This window comes from Leptodactylus fuscus, chromosome 1 (genome assembly GCF_031893055.1).
Source record: "Leptodactylus fuscus isolate aLepFus1 chromosome 1, aLepFus1.hap2, whole genome shotgun sequence".
NCBI classification, from domain to species: Eukaryota; Metazoa; Chordata; class Amphibia; order Anura; family Leptodactylidae; genus Leptodactylus; species Leptodactylus fuscus.
In genome coordinates this window covers 164,618,914-164,643,513 of record NC_134265.1, presented here as the reverse complement: position 1 = coordinate 164,643,513, position 24,600 = coordinate 164,618,914, and the positions used below count along the sequence as shown (strand labels likewise).

At 39.9% G+C, this 24,600-nt stretch overlaps 1 protein-coding gene across 4 annotated transcripts in view; it reads left to right on the top strand.

Moving 5' to 3' along the window:
• PSIP1 (PC4 and SRSF1 interacting protein 1) overlaps positions 1–24,600 on the top strand; it is a 47,750-nt gene that overhangs the window by 11,362 nt on the left and 11,788 nt on the right. For 3 of the 4 annotated variants that reach the window (XM_075279520.1, XM_075279511.1, XM_075279504.1), the window contains exons 2-11: positions 5,605–5,701; positions 10,812–10,888; positions 12,006–12,144; positions 14,183–14,302; positions 15,582–15,683; positions 16,377–16,430; positions 18,586–18,679; positions 20,221–20,299; positions 22,182–22,380; positions 22,567–22,682. In XM_075279520.1, the coding sequence (XP_075135621.1) occupies positions 5,630–5,701; positions 10,812–10,888; positions 12,006–12,144; positions 14,183–14,302; positions 15,582–15,683; positions 16,377–16,430; positions 18,586–18,679; positions 20,221–20,299; positions 22,182–22,380; positions 22,567–22,682 (1,052 nt within the window). In that variant the 5' untranslated portion in view covers positions 5,605–5,629. The remainder of the gene's footprint in view (positions 1–5,604; positions 5,702–10,811; positions 10,889–12,005; positions 12,145–14,182; positions 14,303–15,581; positions 15,684–16,376; positions 16,431–18,585; positions 18,680–20,220; positions 20,300–22,181; positions 22,381–22,566; positions 22,683–24,600) is intronic. The other variant, XM_075279527.1, reaches the window with a different exon arrangement.

The following is a 24,600-nucleotide window of genomic DNA, read 5'->3' as shown; positions in this document are numbered from 1 at the left end:
CTCCTACATCAGAGCCGAGGGTGCGCTTGAACCCTTGTGCAGCCTCGGCTCTGCTACATCAGAGCCGAGGGTGCGCTTGAACCCTTGTGCACACTCTGCTTCATCAAGCTAATAGAATGCATTGGCCAGCACTGATTGGCCAGAGTACGGAATTCGGCCAATCAGCGCTGGCCAATGCATCCCTATGGGAAAAAGTTTATCTCACAAAAATCACAATTACACACCCGATAGAGCCCCAAAAAGTTATTTTTAATAACATTCCCCCCTAAATAAAGGTTATCCCTAGCTATCCCTGCCTGTACAGCTATCCCTGTCTCATAGTCACAAAGTTCACATTCTCATATGACCCGGATTTGAAATCCACTATTCGTCTAAAATGGAGGTCACCTGATTTCGGCAGCCAATGACTTTTTCCAATTTTTTTCAATGCCCCCAGTGTCGTAGTTCCTGTCCCACCTCCCCTGCGCTGTTATTGGTGCAAAAAAGGCGCCAGGGAAGGTGGGAGGGGAATCGAATTTTGGCGCACTTTACCACGTGGTGTTCGATTCGATTCGAACATGGCGAACACCCTGATATCCGATCGAACATGTGTTCGATAGAACACTGTTCGCTCATCTCTATTGTGCATATGTGAGATATTGGAGCTGAAAATGAAAAACATTGAAAAATTTTCAGCATTTGCGAGTTTTTTAATAAATTTACACAAGTTATATCAGTCTAATTTTACCTTCTCAGTAAAGTACAAAATGTCACGAAAAAACAAGATCAGAATCACTTGGATGCAATATACTGTTACAGAATTATTCACTGATAAATTCACACAGGGCAAATTTCCAAAATTTGGCTTGGTCATTAAGGTCCAAAACAGGCTGATCACTAAGGGGTTAATGTCATGTGAGTATAAACTGTTTGGGCACAGAAGGGAAGGAGCACAGTTCTAGACGGTCTGGTTTTTGGATACCATTACACTTTTGCATAACCCTTAAATGCTACTAAAATGGCAGAACTTATTTAGGGATACGGTGAGCATGTTTAACTCCCAAGTGTTACATTAATTATCCAGAAATTAAAACTCGTATGATGGTGAAAATAGCAACTTTTTTAGGGATAGATAACTTCAGTGCATAATATGTTGTGCCCAGCTTGTATTAGAGACAAATGTTCCAAAAGCTGTTGTGCCCAGGATACCCGCTTAACAGTTTTTGGCGTGTGTGTCTCTGCTGATACAACTTGGGCACACCATATCTGACGTTGAAATGACGTATCTATGGAAATTAAATTTCAATTTTCATTATCAGCTGCACTGATGATGCAACTGAATGCAACTCTCAAGGGTTAAAAATGTTCTCTACACGACTTGATGAATCCCATTTAGGGGTGTACTTTCTAAAGGTGGTGTCTGCAGGTTTCACTTTACTGCCAATTCAGGGCTCTGCATAAGTGGCATGACATTCAAAAACCCAAATATTACTCCTTCCCTTCTGTGCCCGGCTGATCCCAAATAGCAGTTTATTCCCACATATGGCATGAAGTACATTATCTTGGGTATACCAGCGTCCTACATGTGGGCAGAAACTGCTGCTTGGGCACCTATGAGGGGACAGAGATGAAGGAGCTCTATGTGGCTTTTGGACAGCTGATTTAAATTGTTGGTTTTTGGACGCCATGACGACATTTGTAGAGACTCAACAAAATGGGGTTAATTCTTTGGAATTCCAATTTACTGGCACCTCCAGGGCTCTGCAAAAACAACATGGCATCCCGAAAGTCCCACTAAATCTATACTCCAAAAGCTAAAAAGCGCTGTGCTCCTCCCCTTCTGAATCCTGCTGTGTCCAAGCAGCAGTTTACACCCACATATACATAACTTCTTTGTACTCGGAATAGTCCACTTAATAGTTTGGAAGTGTCTGACACCAAAATGGCATTTGTACATTATTTTTTGGGAAGCAGTCTTGGGCTGAAAATGATCCTACCCCTTGATACCACTTACTTTAGGGAAAAATATCACTGAAGGGAACCTCACTCTAAATAATATATTCACATATACCAAAGTACCCTGTCCTACCATCTGGGGCAGGGGAACTGCGTTTTTGACCGCATTTTTTTGCTACTATCATGAGTTGATTCACTCCTCCTGATGAACAATCCGATATAGGATTAGGGAAACGCGTAGAGGAGAATGTTAATCTATGGGGCAAGGTTTATCTGTATGAAGATCCACAAGTGGGAATGTGTCTAGGGGTTCTTTATATGTCCGTACTCCTGGGCAACTGTGCCTCAATATCGGTAGCCTGAAGAAATTGGAGGCTCCTGATAATGTGTGCTTTATGCACTTAATTACAACTTCCTAGGGTTTTTTTTTTTTTATAGTGTGAGTGTGGGACAGAGGAGCCATAGTACCTGGGTGGTTATTTTATCATACCACAGGCTTATCGCTGATTGCACTGTCCTCTCACACCGGACGGTTTAGATTTCATAAATCATTTTTAATTGGATTTAATATGTTACATTTTAGCTAGTGAATACACTTACTTTAGAGGTGTAATTTCCAAATCGGGTCACTTTGGGGGATTTCTATTGTATTAGTACTTTAGGGGCTCTGCAAATGTGAAAGCAATTCCAGCAAAATCTGCCCTCCAAAAGACAAACAGCGCTCTCTCTCCATCCTGAGATCTGTCATGTACCTATTAAATAGATCATGACCACATATGGGGCATTTCCATGTTCAGAAGCAATTGCTTAAAAAACTGGGGTGAATTTTATCTTTTAACTCCTTGTGAAATTGAAAACGTTGGAGATAAAGTGACATTTTACTAATCTTTCATTTACACATCCCAATGTGACAAGGGGGATGTATTGTCCAAAATGTCACTTTTTGGGGGTTTGCTTTGTATCGGTACACTAGGGGCTCTGCAAATGAGACATGGCACCTGAAACCTATTTCAGAAAAATCTGCTTTTCAAACATCCAATGTTGCTTCTTTCTTTCTGTTCACTGCCGTGTGCCCAAATATCAGTTTACACCCACATGTGGGGTATTTCTGTGCTGGGGAGAAATGTCACAACAAACTGAGATGAATTTTCTCCTTTAACCCTTTGTGAATGTGTTAATTTTAGGGCTAAATGAATGTATTAGAAAAAAAAATGTCTACATTTCACCTCCATATTTTAATTCCCATGAAATGCTTAAAGGGTTAACAAACTTCCTAAATGCTGTTTCGAATTATTAGAGGGTGCAGTTTTGAAAATGGGGTGTTTTATGGAGGTTTCTAATATGGAGGCCTTTATAGTACCCTTCAGAACTGAAAAGGTCCCCCCCCAAAAAATTTTTTTATATGGTAAGCCAATGGATGGTTAGGTAATGGAGGGGGTGTACATCTCACCCAGACTACTAAGGTGGGTGAGATGAGAAAACTCCAGGAATGTTTATCAGCAGACAACTTTCGTTTGCTGAGCATTTTGGTAAATGCTCAGTACTGGGCTGGATTTTTAGGAATGGCAGGTAGGATTGGTAGTGGTACCTGTCATTCCACCCCCCTCCAGTCCACACTTTGGGGATGTTCCGGCAGCAATTCAGCTGCAGAGAGTCTCCTCGTCAAGGAGGCTTAAGAAGTTGCTCCAGCAGCAACACTTTGGCAGAGCTTGGCTGGAGAGCTGACAGAGAGGTCATATTTTTGGAGCTGTGTCCTGAATGATTCTACTGGCTTTTGATTTCTGTTATTCTAGGTGAGGTAACCTATTCTATGTTTAGTTAGAGCCTAGCCGGGCAGGTATTTATTTTTGTATTGTTTCCTTTTGATGCTGCACTACCTTTTTGAGTGAAAATAAACTCTACCTTTGTTTAACATGTCATGAAAAAAACAATCTGAAAATTACTTGTGTACCTTTAGAGGTTTTCCCATCTCCCTGTTTCAGCAGTTTATTTGCTATCTCCTCACTTTCTATGTAGGGGATGATGGGACATTGCATGTATACACGGCTGGACAGATTAGGCATGTGGTGTGTTTTATTTATTTTTGTGTGCAGTTATAGCAGAAACCGTTCAGTCAGAGCATACCTGTACCTGCGACTGAAATTTCATGCGCAATGGAGGAGAAAGGAGGATGGGAAACTTGTCAATCACACCTATAGTAGCAACTGAATAATCAAACCTGGCCTATAATAACTTACAATTTCCAAAGTTTCTTTTTGTTTGTTACAGACTTGTGGCTAAGAATGAAGAAAGCAGTTGTGCACCAAAATTCATACAGCAATTACTTCATTGTTTAGTGCTAGTATGCTTTTTTTTTCCATTTGCAGAAATTTTAGCAACAAATCTGCCAGGTGTAAATTTCTCAAATCTCTAGAAATTGTAGCCCTGTTTGTTTAAATTGCCTGCTGTGTATGAACAAACAAAGTTTAGGTTCACATCTGCATTGCAATTTCCATAAGAGACTCCATCGCAGATTCTGCTGACAAACTGCAGGGGGGGACCTACTTTTCCCTGTTTCAGTATATATTAAAAAAAAGAAAAAAAAAAAAAGAAATTCTATGGACCCCCGTTAGTCTTTGTCCTCCACAGGTAGTCACTGTTTTGGCTAAGCCAAAGTCTGAACTTAGGGTGAATTCACACTGAGTAAACGCTAGCTTATTCTGAACGTAAAACACGTTCAGAATAAGCGGCGTCTAAAGCAGCTCCATTCATTTCTATGGGAGCGGGGATACGAGCGCTCCCCATAGAAATGAATGGGCTGCTTCTTTCACTCCGTGCAGTCCCATTGAAGTGAATGGGGAGTGCCGGCGTATACGGCAAGCTCTGCTCATGCCGGAGCGTACACGCCGGCACTCCCCATTCACTTCAATGGGACTGCACGGAGTGAAAGAAGCAGCCCATTCATTTCTATGGGGAGCGCTCGTATCCCCGCTCCCATAGAAATGAATGGAGCTGCTTTAGACGCCGCTTATTCTGAACGTGTTTTACGTTCAGAATAAGCTAGCGTTTACTCAGTGTGAATGCACCCTTAGCCTCGCCGGAGAGTAATGGTTTGGAGAGCTGATCTGTAAGGCAGATTGTGGAGAAAACCAAGAATAATTTTCTGCACCAACTTAATCATTCATCATGTACTTTATGACTAGCATATGGGCATACCACTCCTTTGGCAACTGCTCCATCTGCTTATACAAGCAATACACAATTGGGGTATAGACTGCCAGGAAGGGAATTAAATTCTGTATGCCACTCTGCCTCAATCAAAGCCTCAGACCCACTGTCCCCAGTGCCTCCTAGTGCAGTCCTGTCTTGCTGCTGTGATATCTTGTGGTTGAGGTCCTCGCCGGCTCTGACATCCTTTGTCCCTTTCCTAAGGCTACAGATTGCCCTTAGCGGTCACTTATGACAGGGAACTTCTAGAGGAAACGCTGGAGAAGCAGGACTGGAGCACTGGGAACAGGTGGATACTTTGTTTTTTTCCCCACCTCCTATGGCCTAATTTAAAAAGGGTGGGGGTGACCCTTTTTAACCTTTCAGTTTAGTTTGCAGCTAAGCTATAGAAACAAAGTTCTTTTTTATAATTTTCTGTCTCCTTAGACACATTTTTGACTTCTCAAACTTAATTTTCTGTAGGTGTGTTTGACGTATCCAGGACAACATGACTCATGATTTCAAGCCTGGAGACTTGATCTTTGCCAAGATGAAGGGGTATCCTCATTGGCCTGCCAGGGTGAGTTGGATACAATTATATTCCACTTTGTCAAATTAGAATGTTTATATTTCCATTGTGACTTCAGTCATAAACTGTAAAACACAACAAACATCACTAAAAACCAACAGCCCCCATGGAGATATTGGAAAAGGGAAAGCTTGATACCACCGAGGAAAGGTCTAATTTGGTAGGCAATACTTTGGATTCAAATGCTTCACATTTCATTTCAAAGCAAATTCTAGGTAAGGGATCAGCAACCTTCTGTACTACAGCTCTCTACAAGCTCACTTCTCTGTATGAGTTCTGAGAACAGCTGAGACACCACTGTCCATGTTGGGAAGTGTGGCTTTACAGTCAGGGTGTGGAAGGTTAATGATCCCTATGCTAGATCTTTAAAAGGGCTCAATCATTGGGAAAAGTAATTTATAACTAAGCACATACTTGCATAGCCTTTAGACTATTTCGCACATACTTTTTGTATGTTAATCCCCTCAGTAGTTTTTGAATGAGCCCGCTTTTATTCATATGCTAATTAGGCTCCAGCGTGCACTCTGGAAGTTTCAGCGAGCACCCTCTGCTATGTGTATGAGAGCAGGGAGATAAGTCAGCAGCAGCAGCAGCCTCTCTGCTCTCATACACATATAGCAGAGAGGGTGCTTTCTGGAGCCTAATTAGCATATGAATAACAACTTAGTTAAAAATCACTTTTCCCAATGATAGAGCCCCTTTAATGGGATGTTGTGCCCATATCATCCCTATTGGCCATAGAGAAGATGAGTCAATGTCTCTGCAAAGTATGGCAATCTCATTCTTGCTAGGTTTTGATTGTACTTCTGGTGATATAACTTGTAGTTGTAAACCTAAGGGCTCAAACTGGTAATAAGATGCACTGCTAAGTCACTGGTACTGTTTAATGGAGCAGGTGCTGCTTTTTTGACTGGTACTGCCGAGGGCCTACTGTTAGACACTACGAAATGGCTGACACCATTTAATCGGTGATAGATTATTTGCTTAGAAAGTAGCTAACGTATAGCTCAGGCCACTGTATTAACTAATAAATATTATCTTTGTGAAGTTATCCTTTTAAAGGGGGTGGGTGTTTGACATTTGGTCATATGACTTGGCTCTATTTCTCTAGCATGTACATAGCATACAGTGGGGTAAGTAGCACAACCAAAAGTTGGACAGTCAACAGGACAGACAGCTGAACTAGATTTCTGGCTCCCACTGCGCTGTGCAGACTTAAAAATGTCAATGAAGGGGGGGGGGGGGGCAGCATGTGTATTAAAGGGGTTGGCCACCTTCAGACCAATATTGATAAACAAATGTACAATGAAAAGATATACAATTTTCCAATATACTTTCTGTATCAATTCCTCACAGTTTTCTAGATCTCTGCTTGCTGTCATTCATTCTGTTACTTCTAGAGGATAAAACTCTGAGCATGGTCATGTGATTTACGGTCCATGGTCATGTGATGAGTACACAGGTGCACAGCTGATTACCAGGCAGATGTCTGATTACTGTGCTGTGACTATAACGAGCGGCACCTGTGTGCTCATCACATGACCATGGACCGTAAATCACATGACCATGGTCAGAGTTTTATCCTCTAGAAGTAACAGAATGAATGACAGCAAGCAGAGATCTAGAAAACCGTGAGGAATTGATACAGAAAGTATATTGGAAAATTGTATATCTTTTTATTGTACATTTGTTTGTCAATATTGGTCTGAAAGTGGCCAACCCCTTTAAGTAGGCTTACCCAGCGGAGTGAATACCCAGAGAAACGGATTTCCCCACAACCCATGTTACTGGAATAGAACAGACTCATTACAAAACTGCCAGATCTATGGGCTCAATAGACATGTTCTGTGGGTTATCAGTACAATGCCTTGCTAAAGTAATCGTACCTCTTGAACTTTTTCACATTTTGGCACCTTAAACCCACATACTGAAATGTATTTTAATGGATTTTGTGATGGACCAACACAAAGTAGCACATAAATTAGAACAAAGCGAAACAAAAATAATGCATGGTTTTCAAAAATTGTAATCAAATAAAATCTGAAAAGCATGACATGCAAAAGTATTCCCCCCCCCCCCCATGTGTCCCTGTCAGTATCTAGGGCCTCAGCTTAAAGGTATAGCCGCTATATCAAGGGAATATGGGTCAATTCAGTGGAACACAAATGTGCACTATTTGCAGATTGTGTGTGTGTGTGTGTGTGTGTGTGTGTGTGTATATGTGTGTATATGTGTATGTATATATATATATATATATATATATATATATATATATATAAAAGCAAAAAGGGGGGGGGCACTCACCCGGTAGCGGTATCTTCTTTAAAAGTAGTCCTTTATTGGTACATGAATAAAAACATAAAGGGAGGGAGTCATGACGTAAATGGCAGAGGCAACAGCTTTTTTTTTTGGCTCGTGAGTCGGCAATACACCTGTGGACCTGTGATTTTTCAAATAGCATCGCCAAACTCCTGCCACTGCTGGTTTTCAGAGATTGCAGGCATTAAAGACCTCTCCGCCCACCCAAAAATATTGCTTGACTCGAGTATAAGCCGAGGGGGATTTTTCAGCACGAAAACGGTACTGAAAAACTCTGTTTATACTTGAGTATATACGGTATATTTATATAAAAAAAAAAAAAAAAAAAAACTTACACCTGTATTCACATATCTTCAGAAAATCACCAGAACTGGAAGAAATAACAACTTGCTTTGAGGCTGGAAATGTTATCATCCTGTTTGTGATCAATAGCCATGGTCCACTTTCATGTAAATATGACAAACCCAAATTTTGAAAATAAAATGTATGTATTTTTACCTAATCTCCTATTAAATCATAAATTTACACAAACACATAAAATAGATCAAGGTGTAAACATATGTATACACATTCTATCACAAACTTCAATTATAACCAGAGCTCATACTCTCAATACAGATAGAGAACACAATCAATATTTTGTGGTTATTCACGAATATGTTAAAATTCTATACTGCACAAAACAGACTAAAAATATAATTTTCTATTCCCATATAAAAACTGTAATTAATAATTATAATCTCTATAACATAACTAGGGCTGGTTTCAGACTGGCATAACAGGCGCTTTATTGCTCACATATTATGACGCAACCTCTGGAGTTCCTGCAGTTCATAATTACTGTTTTTATAGTCCTAATTCGAAATCTGACAACCTACTGGAAGTCCAGGTGTTTTCATTTGTACTGTGGGTGCCAAAAAAAACACCTGCTGTTATATCCATCTGAAAGCTGCCATAATCTAGGATTTTATATTGACATGCAACGGGTGAAACTGTTAACTGACTGGAACTTTTCCGCCGGTCAGAATTGTCTTATACGTTCAGCTCTAGTCGTGATCGTTATGCTGTTTTAACTATATTGCTAGTATTTAACTAGAGGCAGTTGGAGTATTTAACTCTATAAGGCCAAGGCCCCACATTGCAGAAATGCAGCTTTTTTACTTGCAGATTTTGCTGCAGTTTTTTGAGCCAAAGGCAGGAGTGGATTGAGCAGAAGGTAGAAGCACTGTATGAGAGCTTCCTATATATTTCCTATTCCATTTGTAGCCAATCTTGGCTTTGGCTCAAAAAAACGCAACAAAATCTGCAACAAAAAAAAAAGCTGCGTTTCCGCAACGTGGGGCCTTAGCCTAAAGATCAGGAATAGACAGGACAAGGTTTAATTGTAAACTTTGACTTTGTATGTTCACTGTTTGGTGCAACTCTTTTCGCATTGTGATTGGGACGATGGTAAACATCTTGGCCACAGTGTCAGTAAACTTCCTGACTAGGTTTAGAGAGATTGGCATAAGAATATCTCTCTGATTAGGCTCAGGCTTTTTTTTTTTGTTTTAAGAAACTAGCCTCTGCCCACGACTTCATCTGCGTGTTGTTGGTGTCGATGATCCGCCTGTATTCGGCAAATGGCTGCCGTCGATGGTTTGCCTGCTCCAGCGTTTCAGCAGCTCTTAAGCTGTCCTGCTGCTGAACTTGTTCTTCATGTCATGCCTGATTGTTTCGTCATCTCAGCAGCTCACTGGGACGCCATATAATGAGCGTGTTGTTGGCATTGATGATCCGCCTTCTCCGTTGTTTCAGCAGCTGTCAAGCTGGCCTGCCGCTAAACTCTTTCCTTGCGTTTTGGCTGTGATTGTTCCGGCATCTCAGCAGCTTGGGAAGCCATATGAGTGTGTTGTTGGCACCGATGATCCCCTCAGCTCCGCTTGAGGAGAACTCTATGACTTATGGCTACCTTCATAGCTGTCGTTTTAGAATTTTGCAACAAATTAGATTTTCTTTTTCCCGGTATGTTTAAAAGTAGCAAACTTCCAATTTGGATTAAAGGTGTTTTCCCATCCAGTGTGTCATCACATTCTGGAGCAGATCAGATAATATGCATGTACATAATCCACTGAGGGTTAGCTGAGTGTTTACACAGAGAGATAACAGACCTGAGATAAGCTGCTGCAAGAGCAGTGTAATATAGTATGTGAACATAAATTCATAAGTCGTGAAACCATGTCATTTACCGGGATAAAAAGTAGCCTATGTTTTAATCGAGCTTATAAACGATCTATGTGCCAAATTTCATTCAAATCTGTTCAGCCGTCTTTGCGTGATTGAGGAACAAACATCCAAACGCACAAACATCCAAGCTTAATTAATTACTACTTAATTATTATTATTATTATAGTAGGGTTGCTTCTCCCATGCCTCTAGCTAGTGGAAAAAGCAACATGACCATCTTCAGGTAAATTCTTCCTTGAAAAAAAACCCCATTGAAATCAATGAAAGGTGTATAAAAAAAAAAAGTGACTTTTTTTTAGTTTCATGTTCATACAGCTTTGGAGCAAAAAATGTGACAAATGCACCAAAAACAGCATTGTGTAAAAGAAAAAAAAAAAAGTTTCCAGATTTGTGTAGCAGACTCTACATACAAAAAACATGTGAGCATACCCTTACTACGACTAATGCCAGAAAAAGGACTATATTAACACTTGAATGAATTTATGCAGTGTATTTAAAGTGTGGTGTTTAGTACAGTCATAAACTGGTAACTACTTTTCCAATTTTGTCTCTGCAGGTTGATGAACTTCCGGATGGGGCTGTCAAACCTGCCACAAATAAAATGCCCATTTTCTTTTTTGGCACACATGAAACGTGAGTTGCTAAATCTATGGATTATCCACTTTCTACAACTGACTGTCTTTATTCTGTCTGTGCTTTCAGTTCTCAGTAAGTGTTAGGGTATGTTCTCACGGCAGAAAATTAAAAACTCGCTGCTGTCAGCATTTTTGCAGTGTATAAGCATTCCGTCACAGCACCCTTTTCCTGGTTAGGCCTAATCAGGAGAGAGTCTCAAGCCATGGACCCGCGGCTGAATCAGGATTGAGCAGGAAGCTTTTTTTTTTTTCCACATCCTGCTGTGATCTCTACCTCCATTGAAAACAATAGTAGGCAGATTCTGGGAGGAATCTGCTCCAGACTCTGTGGCAAAATCTGCCCCCAAATCCACATGAAATTCCTTTGTGTGAACACAACCTTAGGGGGGGTAAAAAGAAGCTTACTGCTCTATCTTGCTGCAGGCCCATGTGGCCCATGCACATGAGTGTGTTATTATGAGGATCAATGTTTGGGCTGCAAAGCTCAGGACAGGTCCTATAACTGTCTAGTTGTGTTTTTTTTTTTTTTTTTTTTGGGGGGGGGGGGTGTTGTTTGTCTTTTTGCATGGACACAAACCATGCACAAAAAAAAAAAAGTTTCCAGGTGGAGAGGCCGCATATGGACACCGGTGGTCACATTTAAAAACCCATTCAATTGAATGGTTTTTAAAGCTGGCCACTGGCAAGCCGTCCTCTGTCTAGTTTCCCTGAGCTTCACGACTGAAACCTCGGAGCGTACAGCGGTGGTAGTGTGACAAAGGGGAGTCCTCTACTCCAAGGCTGGGTTCAGTTTCAGGCCTCACTAAAGAGATCATTGGAAAAATTACTGTATAATTGATATTTGAACAACATAATGAGGTTTCTCCAAACTAAACAACCCTATGTTTGATTAGAACTCCTATACAATGCATTCTTGGCATCCTATCCAGGAAATAAAAGCATGGGAAAAACCAATTGTTCAAGACCGATTAACTTTCATATAGAACAGCAATTACAAACTGGTAAAGAAATTTACTGTCATCCTTGTATTGAATTTGTTTATGGTGATTATTGGGCCAATTTCATAAGCTTTTTTTTTTTTTTTTTTTTTTTTTTTTTTCCCCCTCTCGTTTAAGAGCCTTCTTGGGACCTAAAGACATATTCCCATATGAAGAGAATAAGGAGAAATATGGCAAACCAAATAAACGAAAGGGTTTCAATGAAGGGTTATGGGAAATTGATAATAATCCTAAAGTCAAGTTCTCAAATCCTCAGGTAAACAATTGCATTATATTCTCAATTCTGAAATCTTTTGTTTTAAATGGCTTTCATACTTGTATGTATCTTTTCTCATTACTTGCAAAGAGTTTCATTGCAGATATTCTCCCTAGAATACCTCAGGAAGGTGACTCTTCAACTCCTTCCTGACATACGCCGTAATAAAACGGCGCTGCCGGGAAGGACTTCCCGCAAACCACCATACTGGTACGGCGGTTGCATGGTGCGCACACAGAACCTGTGTGCGCACCATGCCCTGCGCGTGTCGGTCATATGTTACGGCTGACAATGCCCTGTATCACCCGCGGTCAGAACTGGGTCCGATCGCGGGTGTTAACCCCTGAGATGCCAGCAGTCAAACAGGACCGCCGGCATCTCCGGGGTTTCGCAGCATAACGGTGCCGATCGGCACCACCTGCGCCGGTTTCGGGGGTGTTGGTAGTGGGCAGCCCGGGGTCTGATCAGTGACCCCGGGTCTGCCCCATGCCGTCCCCTGCACCTACCTGGTTGATCCTGCCAGGAATGGAAGCAGTCATCCTGTGCGTCTGCACAGGATGACTGCTTCCTGTGCTCTGCAATACACGTGTAACACGTGTATTGCAGCTACATTTAGTGAAGCAGTGATCAGAAGATCAATGCTTCACTTCCCCATGGGGACAGAAAAAAAAGTGAAAAAAAAAGTAAAAATAAAGTTTAAAATAAATTAGAAATAAAGCCCCAAAAATCCCTTTTTCCCCATATAAAATGTTTTATTATGTAAAATAAAGAAAAATAGAAAAAAAAAACATTACATATTTGGTATCACCGCGTCCGTAATAACCTGAACAATAAAATTAAAACATTATTTAACCCGAACGGCGAACAACGTAGAAAACCGCAAAAAATAATAATTATTCACCACCTTTCCCTTACAAAATGTTCAATAAAAAGTTATCAAATGGTCAGATGAAAACCAAACTGGTACTAATAATAAGCAGAGGTCATCCCGCAAAAAATAAGCCCTCAACCAGCTCTGTCTACCGAAAAATAAAATCGTTATGTCTTTCAGAAGATGGCGATGCAAAAATAATTGATTTTTTTCCCGAAATTAAATTTTATTCTGCACAAATAGCAACGCATTAAAAAATATAAATGAGGTATAACTGTAACTGTACCGACCTGCAGAATAAAGGTAATATGTTACTTATGCTGTACTCTAATGTCCGTAAAAAATAAAAGGGTGACTAAAGTTTGATACCGACATAAAGCAGAGATCTGGGACATGAGATTTATGATATAATTTTGGCGGTCTGACTATCTGTATGCAATGCACATCATTTCAAACTTTATAAAATGCATATTTTTCAAAATTTCCACCAAATTTCCTATTTTTTCATAATTAAACACAAAACATATCAACCAAAATTTACTACTAATATGGCGTACAATGTGTCACGAAAAAAGTCTCAAAATCACTTTGGTAAGTTAAAGTGTTCCAAAGTTATTGCTACATAAAGTGACACATGTCAGTTTTGAAAAATCAATCTTGGTCAGGATGTCAAAAAGTGCCATCGGCAGGAAGGGGTTAAAAATAAATTGCCCATTGGGCTATGAACCTATACAATTTATCACAAGCTAGTTTGTTGAAGAGTCTGTCACCAGAACCATCGTATCAGCCAAACCTTGTATATAGATTAGGTTAGAGAAACCAGAGTAAAACTCCCCCTAACCCCCCCTCCCCCCTGCTTCTTTTGAATCTGTGCCTCTGCTGAGTGCACGTCCTATGGTAATCAGCGGTTTAGAGCAGCAATGGTGTGGCCATATATCTCTTTAGCGCAACAGCCTTCACTTGTTTATCCATGGACCTCATTTGCATATTCACAAAACTGATCTCCACAATAGACACCACTACCCAAACAATTGGAATAGGGTCACCTGAGTCAATTTGTGCTGGGTTCTGGTGACCCTCCCTTTAAAACTAATTGGGCTTTGAGACAAGTTAGCCTTTGAGGTTATATTTCTGAGACTGATGTCTATCAATAATTTCCTGGTTTAGAACTACTTGTCAATGGTCAATGTGGAGGGAGAGGCAGAAGAAGAAGAAGAAGAAGCAGCACCAGAGGCCTTGGAGGAAAATGAAGAGAAGGTGCAACACAAAAAAAGGAAAACTCCAAAGGTATGTCACCAAAGATGGCTTTATACATTAATTTTATATCCAATTAACACAATTTGGATTTCAGCGTGTGAGTTTGTGAAACAAACTGTCTTCCGTTGTAAGGTTCTACAAGCGGTTGTACACTAGGTCTCTCACATCACTGTGTAATCTCCATACTCTGGGATTGCTGTAGGATATCTTATGATGCTGTGTCCTCCAGTGACATGGATTTTTGTATCTCCTTAAAATCTGTTTCTTGTATACACAAGGGAACACAGATCTCACCCTTGTTTGTATGGGTTGTTTGTTTTTTTTTTTTTTATGTCCATATCTGGACCTCTTTGGTTTGTTTTCGGGTTCAGGTCTTGGTGGTGTCGGTTCAAGGTATACGTGTGTGTGTGTGTGTGTGTCTCCTGCTGCTGTACAAATTAGCTAACAATGTCTGTGGATTGAATAGCCTAGAGGCAGAGCTGTTTTTTTGATACTTAGTGGCTAGGGTTATACCCAGTGAGTACAAGAAGAAAAGGATTTTAGGGAGTACAAAAATTTATCCCCTCCCTCAGGCTTGTCACAGCTATTTTTTGTTTTGTTGATGGTTTTGTTTGTGTCCCTTAAGGTCCTTTAAAATACACTAAAGGAGGAAGTGGGTGTTATTTTTATTTGCTCTATTTTTTTTTTTGTGTGTGCCAATGGTGCAAGAACTCTGGTCCTTTCTTGGGCTAAAAGAAATAAATTACTAGTAAGGCCTGGTTCACATCTGCGTCCCGGCCTCCATTATGCAGGTTTCCATTTCCTGCCCGAAACTGAACAGGAGTCGAAAATCTGCAGCCCTTTTTCAAACCCATTCATTTGAATGGGTTTGGAAAGTGTCCGGCCGTGACCACCGGTGAGCGTTTTGTGCTCTCCGCGGTGAAACTGTTTTTGTTTTTTTTAACCAAACACAAAGTGGGACATGCAGGACTTTGTGTCCAGTTAAAAAAAAAAAACAAAAAAAAAAAACAACTTTTGCCGCGGAGAGCGCAAAACACTCACAGGCGCTCACAGCCGGACACTGTTTGTCAGGTTTCCGTCTTCTGTCTGCAGAAGACGGAAACTCGACAGACTGAGTTTGGGTGCAGATGTGAACGAGCCCGAAGTAACATTTTCACACAAACCAGTTTTCAGCCACTTTTAAATACATGAATTTAGAAACTTAGGATTTTCTACATATGGTGTGTTTTATTTCAGGGCTTGTGGGAGCTTTGTTAATTTTGAAATGTCAATTTTATTCTAATTGTAATTGTGTTTTTTATTTTGATAGATTTCAAGCAAACTTTCTGATACATCTTCCAGTGGGCTTGGTTCTCCAGAGAAAGATTTAAATACTTCAAAGGATGATACTGGTCACAGTGCTGGGAATGATGTAAGTTATGTTTAAGATATAACTAGGCAACTGGGATACTGGAACACACTGCATAAATGTAATGCAGTATGACAAATGAACCACCATATTTAACTTTTCATATTTTATTCTCCTCAAGAAACCCTACTATATAAGGAGGGTTTTTGCTTTTACAATAACGGATTGCGAAGTTAGTCACATATCAGTCCACCAATTTGCCAAACTACTTTTATTGTCTTTGGGACAACTCCTTCATGTCTGATAGCCCTTAGTTGATGAGCTTCATTTTACACCCTTTGGTGTTGAATTGATCACTAACGTTTAGGGTATGTTCATTTATGACGCAAAGTATGCCTTGTCATAAGTTACTAAAATTCTCTTGTGGGCTATGCACCTGCACTGACTTTTGTCTGCTCTAACTAGGTCTGAAATCTGAACATGCAGGTGGCCCTGCCCCTTGGTATGCCCCTTTCAGGAAACTGGCAAGGGCAGCGTAAGACGTTTTTGGCTTTCTAGACTTTCATGACCTGGCCTTGGATAGGCCATCAGTTTCAATTCTGTGGGGGTGCCAGATGTTCGTAACAGCATGCCAAGTTATTGGAGCAAGGCTCTCATTTACCTCAACTTTCTATTAAGGCTGTGGCTTCTTGTGAAAGTTGGTAACAAACTTTTTTTTTTTTTTTTTCTTTTTTTTTTTTTTATGCTTTGTTTTAGGCTATACTTGCCCCTCCTCCTGTAGTCAAAGGCAAACGGGGTAGAAAAAGAAAGGTAAGCAAGAAAACAAAGTTGTAATTTTATATAGCTGGTATTTCATATCAAAACCTCCAACAAGAGCTATGGGTCAGCAAATGAGCAGTACCTGAAATTCTTCCTGAGATTAGCCCATGAGCATATAGGATGTATGGGCTGTATTTAATGGCTACTTGCTATGGCAGTCCATAGCAAGGTTAAAAGACGATTATGACAAAGCTAGCAGTGAGCTGTTTGATGCTGTCTTTCTGCTCAGTTTTAAGGCTGGTTGGGGATTCTTTGCAGGTTTTCTGTGCAGAATGAGATGCACAGTAGTCATATGTGCACTAAATATTGCATAAATCAATAGTACATGTAGATCTAAAACGTTAATAAGATATATTACAAAGAAAAATGCTTCTTTGAACTATCAGCCCATTTTCCTACTCTCCCTATTAAACTGACAGTTCACTATCTCAAGACAGAATGTATTTATCTTACACATGTCTTTGGAGGGCAGGAGGAGTGAGTGGTAACTGAATGAGACAGGCTTGGACTATATTCACATGGCTGAGTGATTCTTTCCTTGTGTTTACTGTTGTTGTTTTTTTGTTTGTTTTCTTATAAATACATTTTCCATACCATCAACAGCATTATCCGATAAGGACACTTTCACACTACTGAATGTGCTTCAAAGAGTTTGCAGAGTTATGCACTCCAATGACACTGAGTGACTTCAGTGCATTCTGTTATGCATTCGCATCTATGGGGGGTTTCTAGCTATTCTGCAACAATGACTGATTATAGAGCAGGTTCTATCCTGATCAGTGTCAATAGAATGGATCATAAGCCCCCTCAGACCTCAATGCATAAGTGAATGCTCCTGGATATCACTCCATGTCATCTGAGTGCATTCTGCTGCAGACTCTTACCCACATTGCAAGCACACTTGATTGTGTTTATGGGGCCTAAATACTGGGTTTGTATCTTTCAATTAATAGGTTAACGTAAAGCTCAATTGCAATTTGTTATCCGCAGTTCACCAATCAACTGCCACTTTGAGGTTTCCACAATTATTGCTGTTTAATGTTAAAGGGCTATTCCCACAAACTTAAAGGGATTCTGTGATTGGGAAAAAAAAAGCGGCTATTCTTCTCCTACCATTACTTTTCTGCTCTGTACTGCCGTTTTTGAGATTTTTCTTTATTTAAAATAGTTTTCAGAAAACTCAGGTGGTATCCCCTGTGCTCAAAGCACAGACTCCTGAGAAGATCCAACACCACCTCTCTTGTGCTGACGTCTCTCAGAAATGAACCTGAGAACCCTATGTAACTAAACTCTAACATTTAACACTACATTTCTGTATTGTTTCGTTTTGTTTTGTTTTTTTGTTTTTTTTCTTTTAAATCTGCCCTTTTTAAAAAAAAAAAAAAAAAGTGAAATTGTAATGCCATTTAAAATATGTGGGGCTAAGGCCCCACATTGTAGAAATGCGTTTTTTGGGGGGATTTTTGCCGATTTTGTTATGGTTTTTTTAAGCCAAAGTCAGGAGTGGCTTGAAAAGGAATGGAGAATATATAGTAAATACTTAAACGTTTCCCTTCTGTTAAATCTATTCCTGACTTTGGTGGAAACCGCAAGAAAATCTGCAACAAAAAACATTCTACCCCGTGGGGTTGTAGCCTAAGGCACGCACTGCGGTTCTTTCTGAAGCGCTTTCAACAGAAAGTTCAGAGTTTTCCCCCTGTGGGGCCCCGACCTAAAGGGGTTTTCCCACAAAGACTGCAGGACCTTTCTCCTGCTCCAGAATTTAAAGTGTGTAGGCAGGACTGGTGCTGGTTGGAGCTCCCATTCACTTCAGTGGGAGTGCTGGAGATAGAAGTCTACCTCCCTCATTAACTTTGAGTTGCCTTTTTGAGGAATTATGGAGTTGACTGCAAAGCACAGAACACGAGGAAGCAAAGTAAATAAAAAAAACTCCATTGTCTGATCAGAAGGCTGAACTACAGAGAAGTAAATCTAGTATAAATAAATGGGTGATGGAGGGGTGGGGGCGAGGGCCTGGGAGTAAGTGTTGGTGTCCATTAAATAATGGGTAGTCTGTTGCTGCACAGGATAAATGTTAAAAAGTATTTGACATTTTTTTTTACAATTTAATGTTATATAGAATGTACTTTGATTCAATTAATTTTAGGTGGATATTATGGCAGAGGCAGAGCGCAATGCAGTTGCTACCCCACAGACTCCACCGAAGCCTAGCCCGAAGCGTGGTAGACCTCGCAAGTTGGGTATGACTTTTTTTTTTTATTTTTTTTTCGTCCCCTCCCCTCTAAATTAGTGTGATGGAATGTTGAATCAGACTCCACAACCATCTGATTATTGATGGCCTATACACAAGATAGACCAACTGTTTTAATATCTTCACTCTCTTGCACATTATTCTACACTGTCTTAGACCCAGTTCACATTTGTGTTCGGTATTCCGTTGGGGGAGTCTGCTTGGGGAGCCCCAAACAGAAACCTATAGGCATAGAAAAGCTGTTACCTGGGAAAACTCACAGATCCGATAGACTAAAATGGCCTAACCATGTGTCTGCACAATTAATCTACTCCCTTTTTCTATGTAACATTTTACTTGGATCAAAAATAAGTTATATTGTACTGAAGATTTACCGCCTGGTTGACTCTGGATTTTTGCCTAATTGATCACAGACTAAAATGGAGTCTGTGTGGTTTCCACACAAAACACGCGGAGAGTAAAGTCCAGGAAGCAGCACTTCTCTCTCCACATATTTCATACAGAAACCACATGGACTGCATTATAGTCTATGGGGTCCACTTGTTTTCCCAGGTAACCGCGTCTCTATGCCTATAGGTTTCCGTTCAGGGGGTCCCCCAAGAAGTCTCCACAAATGGAATACTGAACACAGCTGTGAACCAGGCCTTAGAGGTCTCTTGCTGCAAATGGGTGTATAATAAGTTGTAACGCACAGCTTAGAACTGTTGGTAATAGTCAGAATTGACGATATTTTATATGCTGTGGATGGGGTATTGCTATTTCCATTACTTCTGAGTGTAATCTAAATAGTGAACATGTGTAAGAGTTTACCGACCTTTTGTGACGCTCTAAATATTGCGAAGTAATTTGGCAATGGTTTTTAAGGGTGATATCTATCTGTGTTTGTAATCAGTCTCTCACCTCTACTGCTCTAATTTTAACCCCTTGAGTACATGGCTTTTTCACGGGGGGGGGGGGGGGGGCACAACTTGCAGATCATTGGGGGTCAAACTGCTCGGACTTCCACTGATCAGGAGAACAGGATATGTGTAGTGTAAAGACAACTTCATTTAGTTGGCATGCTGGAGATGGCTGAGTGCTGTAATTCAATGGAAGCACCAGAGGAAGCTGAAGTAAATGCAATGGGGTCGGAGTGTTCTCGTCCCCTATCCTATGGATAGCAGATAACTTTTAGAAAAAATACCTCTTTAAAGAGGATACTTCATCTCCAACACCACCATTTTGTTGTACTTTATCATGGTCTCTTATGTGGGCAGTCGTAGGCTGGAGCAGAGATTGGGACCACTCATCCGATAGCACAGCATAATTGTACTGAAACAAAAAATATTGCTGGTGAAGCTACAGAAAATTTAAAATGGCACTAGAATCAGTGTGCCCTTTTTTTTTTTTTTTTTTTTTTTTTTTTGTATTAAAGGATACAACAGGGATTTGGGGAAGAGGTACGGTGTCCAGAAGAGCTGTAATAGGTGAAAAACCTTTTTAAAATGCCCCCATTAATTCAAATGTGTCTGTTCTTATTTTGAATTTTAGTACCCACAGAAGTTGTACAGAAAAAACCCAGGGGAAGACCTAGGATAATAAGGCCACCTCCTTCGCCAGAACCGGAAGTGTAAGATTATAAACTTTCTGTCCTTTTGGTGGAGCACCTTGCACTAAGGGTTGGTTCCCACTAGCGCTTGTGATAGCCCATTATAGTCTGTGGGGTCTGTGTGCTTTGAATAGCACAAACGCTTGTGATTGGATTCCGTCCCGGGGGTGTCCATGCGGACTCCTTCCAGACGGAATACAAGTGCTAGCATGAACCAACCCTAAGCTGTAAAAGTATTCTACCTAGGTTCAGTCACACAGATATTTTTTTTAAATAATGGGTCTATTCACCACTATTTATTTATTTAATATATGAATTGAATATATGAATAGACCCTTAGACATTTAAGGATTTTAAAGTGGCCTACTGACTGCTGTTCAAAAAACAGCTATCACACAGCTGTTATTAAATGTGAACATGCACCATCAACAGTTTGACTTGGCTTTTTTTTTGTTTTTTTTACAGAGTAAGTCATGTATTGGTGGTGATTTATTTTTTCTATATTTTTTTTTACTCACCACCTTCCGAAAGCCATAACATATAATTAACATTTTTCTGTCCAACGCCAATTATTTGCTCCTTATATAGCCTTGTGTTCGAAAGCTCTCAATCTAAGGGTCAAAAATATAAAATAGTTTCCCCATATGGAAAACAACATAGGAAGGAAAAATATGAAGAACCAAACTTTTTTTTTTTAATAACTATTTCTTCTCCCAAAATTTGAATAGAAGGCAATCGCATCAGACATTCCCCAAAATGATAAAACTAAAGTACATCTGGCCACACAAAAAAAAAAAAAATTATGGGTGTCAGAAAATGGTAACACAAATTTCTTTTTGCAAAGTTATGGATCTTTAAAGGGATTAAAATGAAAAAATCTTTGTAGGTTGGATATCCCTAGAATCGTACTGACCCATAGAAAAGAGGTGATTTGTTGACATTATTTTATGACATTCACTGTGCAGCCAAGATGACAAAGCCTGTAAGACTCTCACAAATGCAGTTTTTCTCAACTTCCACCCCATTTTGGTCTGTGAACAGAAAAATAACAATTATGGGGTCTGGAAGGTGGAAAAGCTAACGAAAACCAAAAAACTACCTGCAACGATAAACTGTAGCAACGCTGTAAAAAAAATGATGTGAAACTATTGGTTGTGCAAAAAATTGCTACTGCTGTTATTGCTACTAAAGGTGGACTGGGGTATTGCTCTAACTTTACAACATCTAAAAAGCGGATACTTTAAAAAAAATTTTTTTGCTCTCCTATCCTGTAATTTAAAGCAAATGTTAACACTAGCTCTCGGCCCCTCGGGTGGACCACTAAAGCAGTGGTTACACACAGAGCCCGTTGAATTCCATTGACTATATGGCGGGGGCCCCATGGGCCGGAAACACTGCGAATTGCCCGCTGGAAAAATCGCAGCGTTTTACAGTACTTGAAAAGTGGATGGGATTCGTGCGAATCCCATGCCCACTTTGCGATTAAAACTGCATCGCAGACACACTATGATTTCCAAAACCGGCACTGTTTTGGAAATCACAGAATGTCAATTATATCTACGGAAACGCCAGCGGCTTTCCTGTAGATATAATTGTATCAAAGTCCATGGAGGAAAACTCAGAACTTTCTATTCTAAGCACTGTGGGAAGAACCACAGTGTGTTCCTGCCATGGTTTTAATAGTCACGTGGGGCCTTAGCCTCAAGGGGCCTGTTGGTTGTGTTTTCACTGCTGTTTTTTGCATACTCTGTGACCGTCTCCAACAGAGACTCTGGTACAGATGTGAGCCCAGCATTAGATGAATAAATGCATTTGTTTGCAAGTAGGACAATATGCTGTTACCTATTTGTTTTCCCTTTACTCTGAATCTGGTGTTAGATCAGCTCTTTCTGTTTATGAATAGTCCAAGTGAAGAGGATCAAAATAAAAAGGTCTTGGATAATAAAGTTCAAAAGCAGCAGCCTGAAAGAAAAGATGAAGAAAGTACTGGAGAGGAAGAAGAAAAGCAAAGAACAGAAGCTAACCAAAAGGAATCTGAAACAAAGAAAAAAGCTGCAAGCAAAGTTGATTCTGATTCTGAAGATGACCATCAGGAAGAAAAGGTGCATGTTTTATTTTGTGGTTTGCAAGATAGATATAAATAACCTGAACATAAGTTAAACTGGTCATAAAGTTTGGGTGGTGTTTTTTTTTTTTTTTTTTTTTTTTTTTTTTTTTTTTTTGGGGGGGGGGGGGGGGTGTTTTTTTTGTAAATTTATTTTTTACTTTTTTTGTTTTTGTTTTTATAGAAGGCCAAAGCTGGAAAGTCTGCCCAACCTGCCCAAAAGAGAGGCTTGAAACCTGTACATGAAAAAGAAGTTGTTGAAAAGAAGAGGAAAGTGGATGATACAGTGGAGGTGGAAAGGTGAACAAAACAAAAGTCTATATTATCTAAAAGTCGTGGTTTGGGTTTTTTTTCAGTGGTCAAGTCATCTGTCACAAGTTTGGTGAAGGTCTGACTGCTGATTTAAATAATGTGGGTCTGGAGTTAATAGGTTGAGGGGTGGGTAAAACAGGTGCACATGTGCATTGTGCCAAGTTCATCTATGGGGATGCCATAGATAAATTAGATGAATAACTGCACTGTTTCCAGCAGTTCTATAAACAAATGCATTTCTTGCATTTTGAGCTACAAACATGTATTCTGTTCATGTAGAGAATCTCCCTCGTTGTTCTCAAGACCATTGGGTTTCTAGCTATGTTCATCTTGGATGGCATCTTTGCCGTATAAGCCTTGTAGATACCTGCCAGAGGGTCAAAATATTTGTCTCTAAGGAAGTTGAGACAGCATACAATAGCAGTCTTTTTTTTTTTTTTTGTACACCAGTGTCACATGTTGGCATAAACTGCAGTTTGATGTAGATGTGAAGGAGCACTATGTGCTTTTGGAGTAGATTGCAAATGTGACATGGCGTCCAATAATCAACAGCGACCCTAAAATTGCCCCTACAAAGTGGTCGCTGCGTGGGCAATTCTAATTTGCTAGCACCTATGAGGCTCTGCAAAACATGGCATTCTGAATGTCCTTTCCTAAATCTATACTACAAAAGCAAAAAAGGCAGTTCTCCTTCCCTCTCACTTTAAACATTTGTCTTCAGAAAGCACTCTTGGGCTCAAAATGATGATGCTCCTTGAGAAATTCCTTAAGGGGTGTAGTTTCTAAAATAGAGTCATTCTCTGGAGTTTTCCATTTTACTGGTACTTTAGGGACTCTGCAAATGAGACATGGCGCCTGGAAACTACTCAGGCAAAATCTGCTTTTTAAACTTCTATTGGCACTTCTTCCTTTCCATGTGCTGGTGTGTGCCCAAACATAAGCTTACATCCACATGTAGAGTATTGTTGTGTTCAGGAGAAATTGCATAACAAACCGAGATACATTTTGCTCCTTTAACCCCTTGTGAGTGTGTGTTAATTTTAGGGCTAAATGAATGTAGTATTTAACAGAATGAAATATCTAAATTTCACCTCCATATTTTAATTCCTATGAAATGCTTAAGGGTTAACAAACTTCCCAAATCCTGTCTTGAATTGAAGGGTGCAGTTTTGTAAATAGGGTGATTTATGGGAGTTTCCAGAGATTTATTTTTTTTTAACTATATTTATAGGCCTTGAACTGAAGAAGTCCATAATTCAGTTTGGGGAAATTTTCTTGTTAATCTCAGATCGCTGTTACACTTAAAGGGGTTGGCCACTTTCAGAGGAATATTGACTAACAAATGTACAATAAAAAGATATACAATTTTCCAATATACTTTCTGTATCAATTCCTCACGGTTTTCTAGATCTCGGCTTGCTGTCATTCATTCTGTTACTTCTAGAGGATAAAGCTCTGACCATGGTCATGTGATTTACGGTCCATGGTCATGTGATGAGGACACAGGTGCACAGCTGATTACCAGGCAGATGTCTGATTATTGTGCTGTGACTATAACGAGTGGCACCTGTGTACTCATCACATGACCATGGACCGTAAATCACATGACCATGGTCAGAGTTTTATCTAGAAGTAACAGAATGAATGACAGCAAGCAGAGATCTAGAAAACCGTGAGGAATTGATACTGAAAGTATATTGGGAAATTGTATATCTTTTTATTGTACATTTGTTTGTCAATATTGGTCTGAAAGTGGCTAACCTCTTTAAAGCTTTCTATTGTGCAAAATAAATTAAAGGACGACTACCATAGCTATGGTTTATATTGGCATCATCTTTTAGATATTCATTAATGTTTTTGGGAGGTATGACAAAGTATTTCAGATCTTGAAAATTTGTGTTTTGAG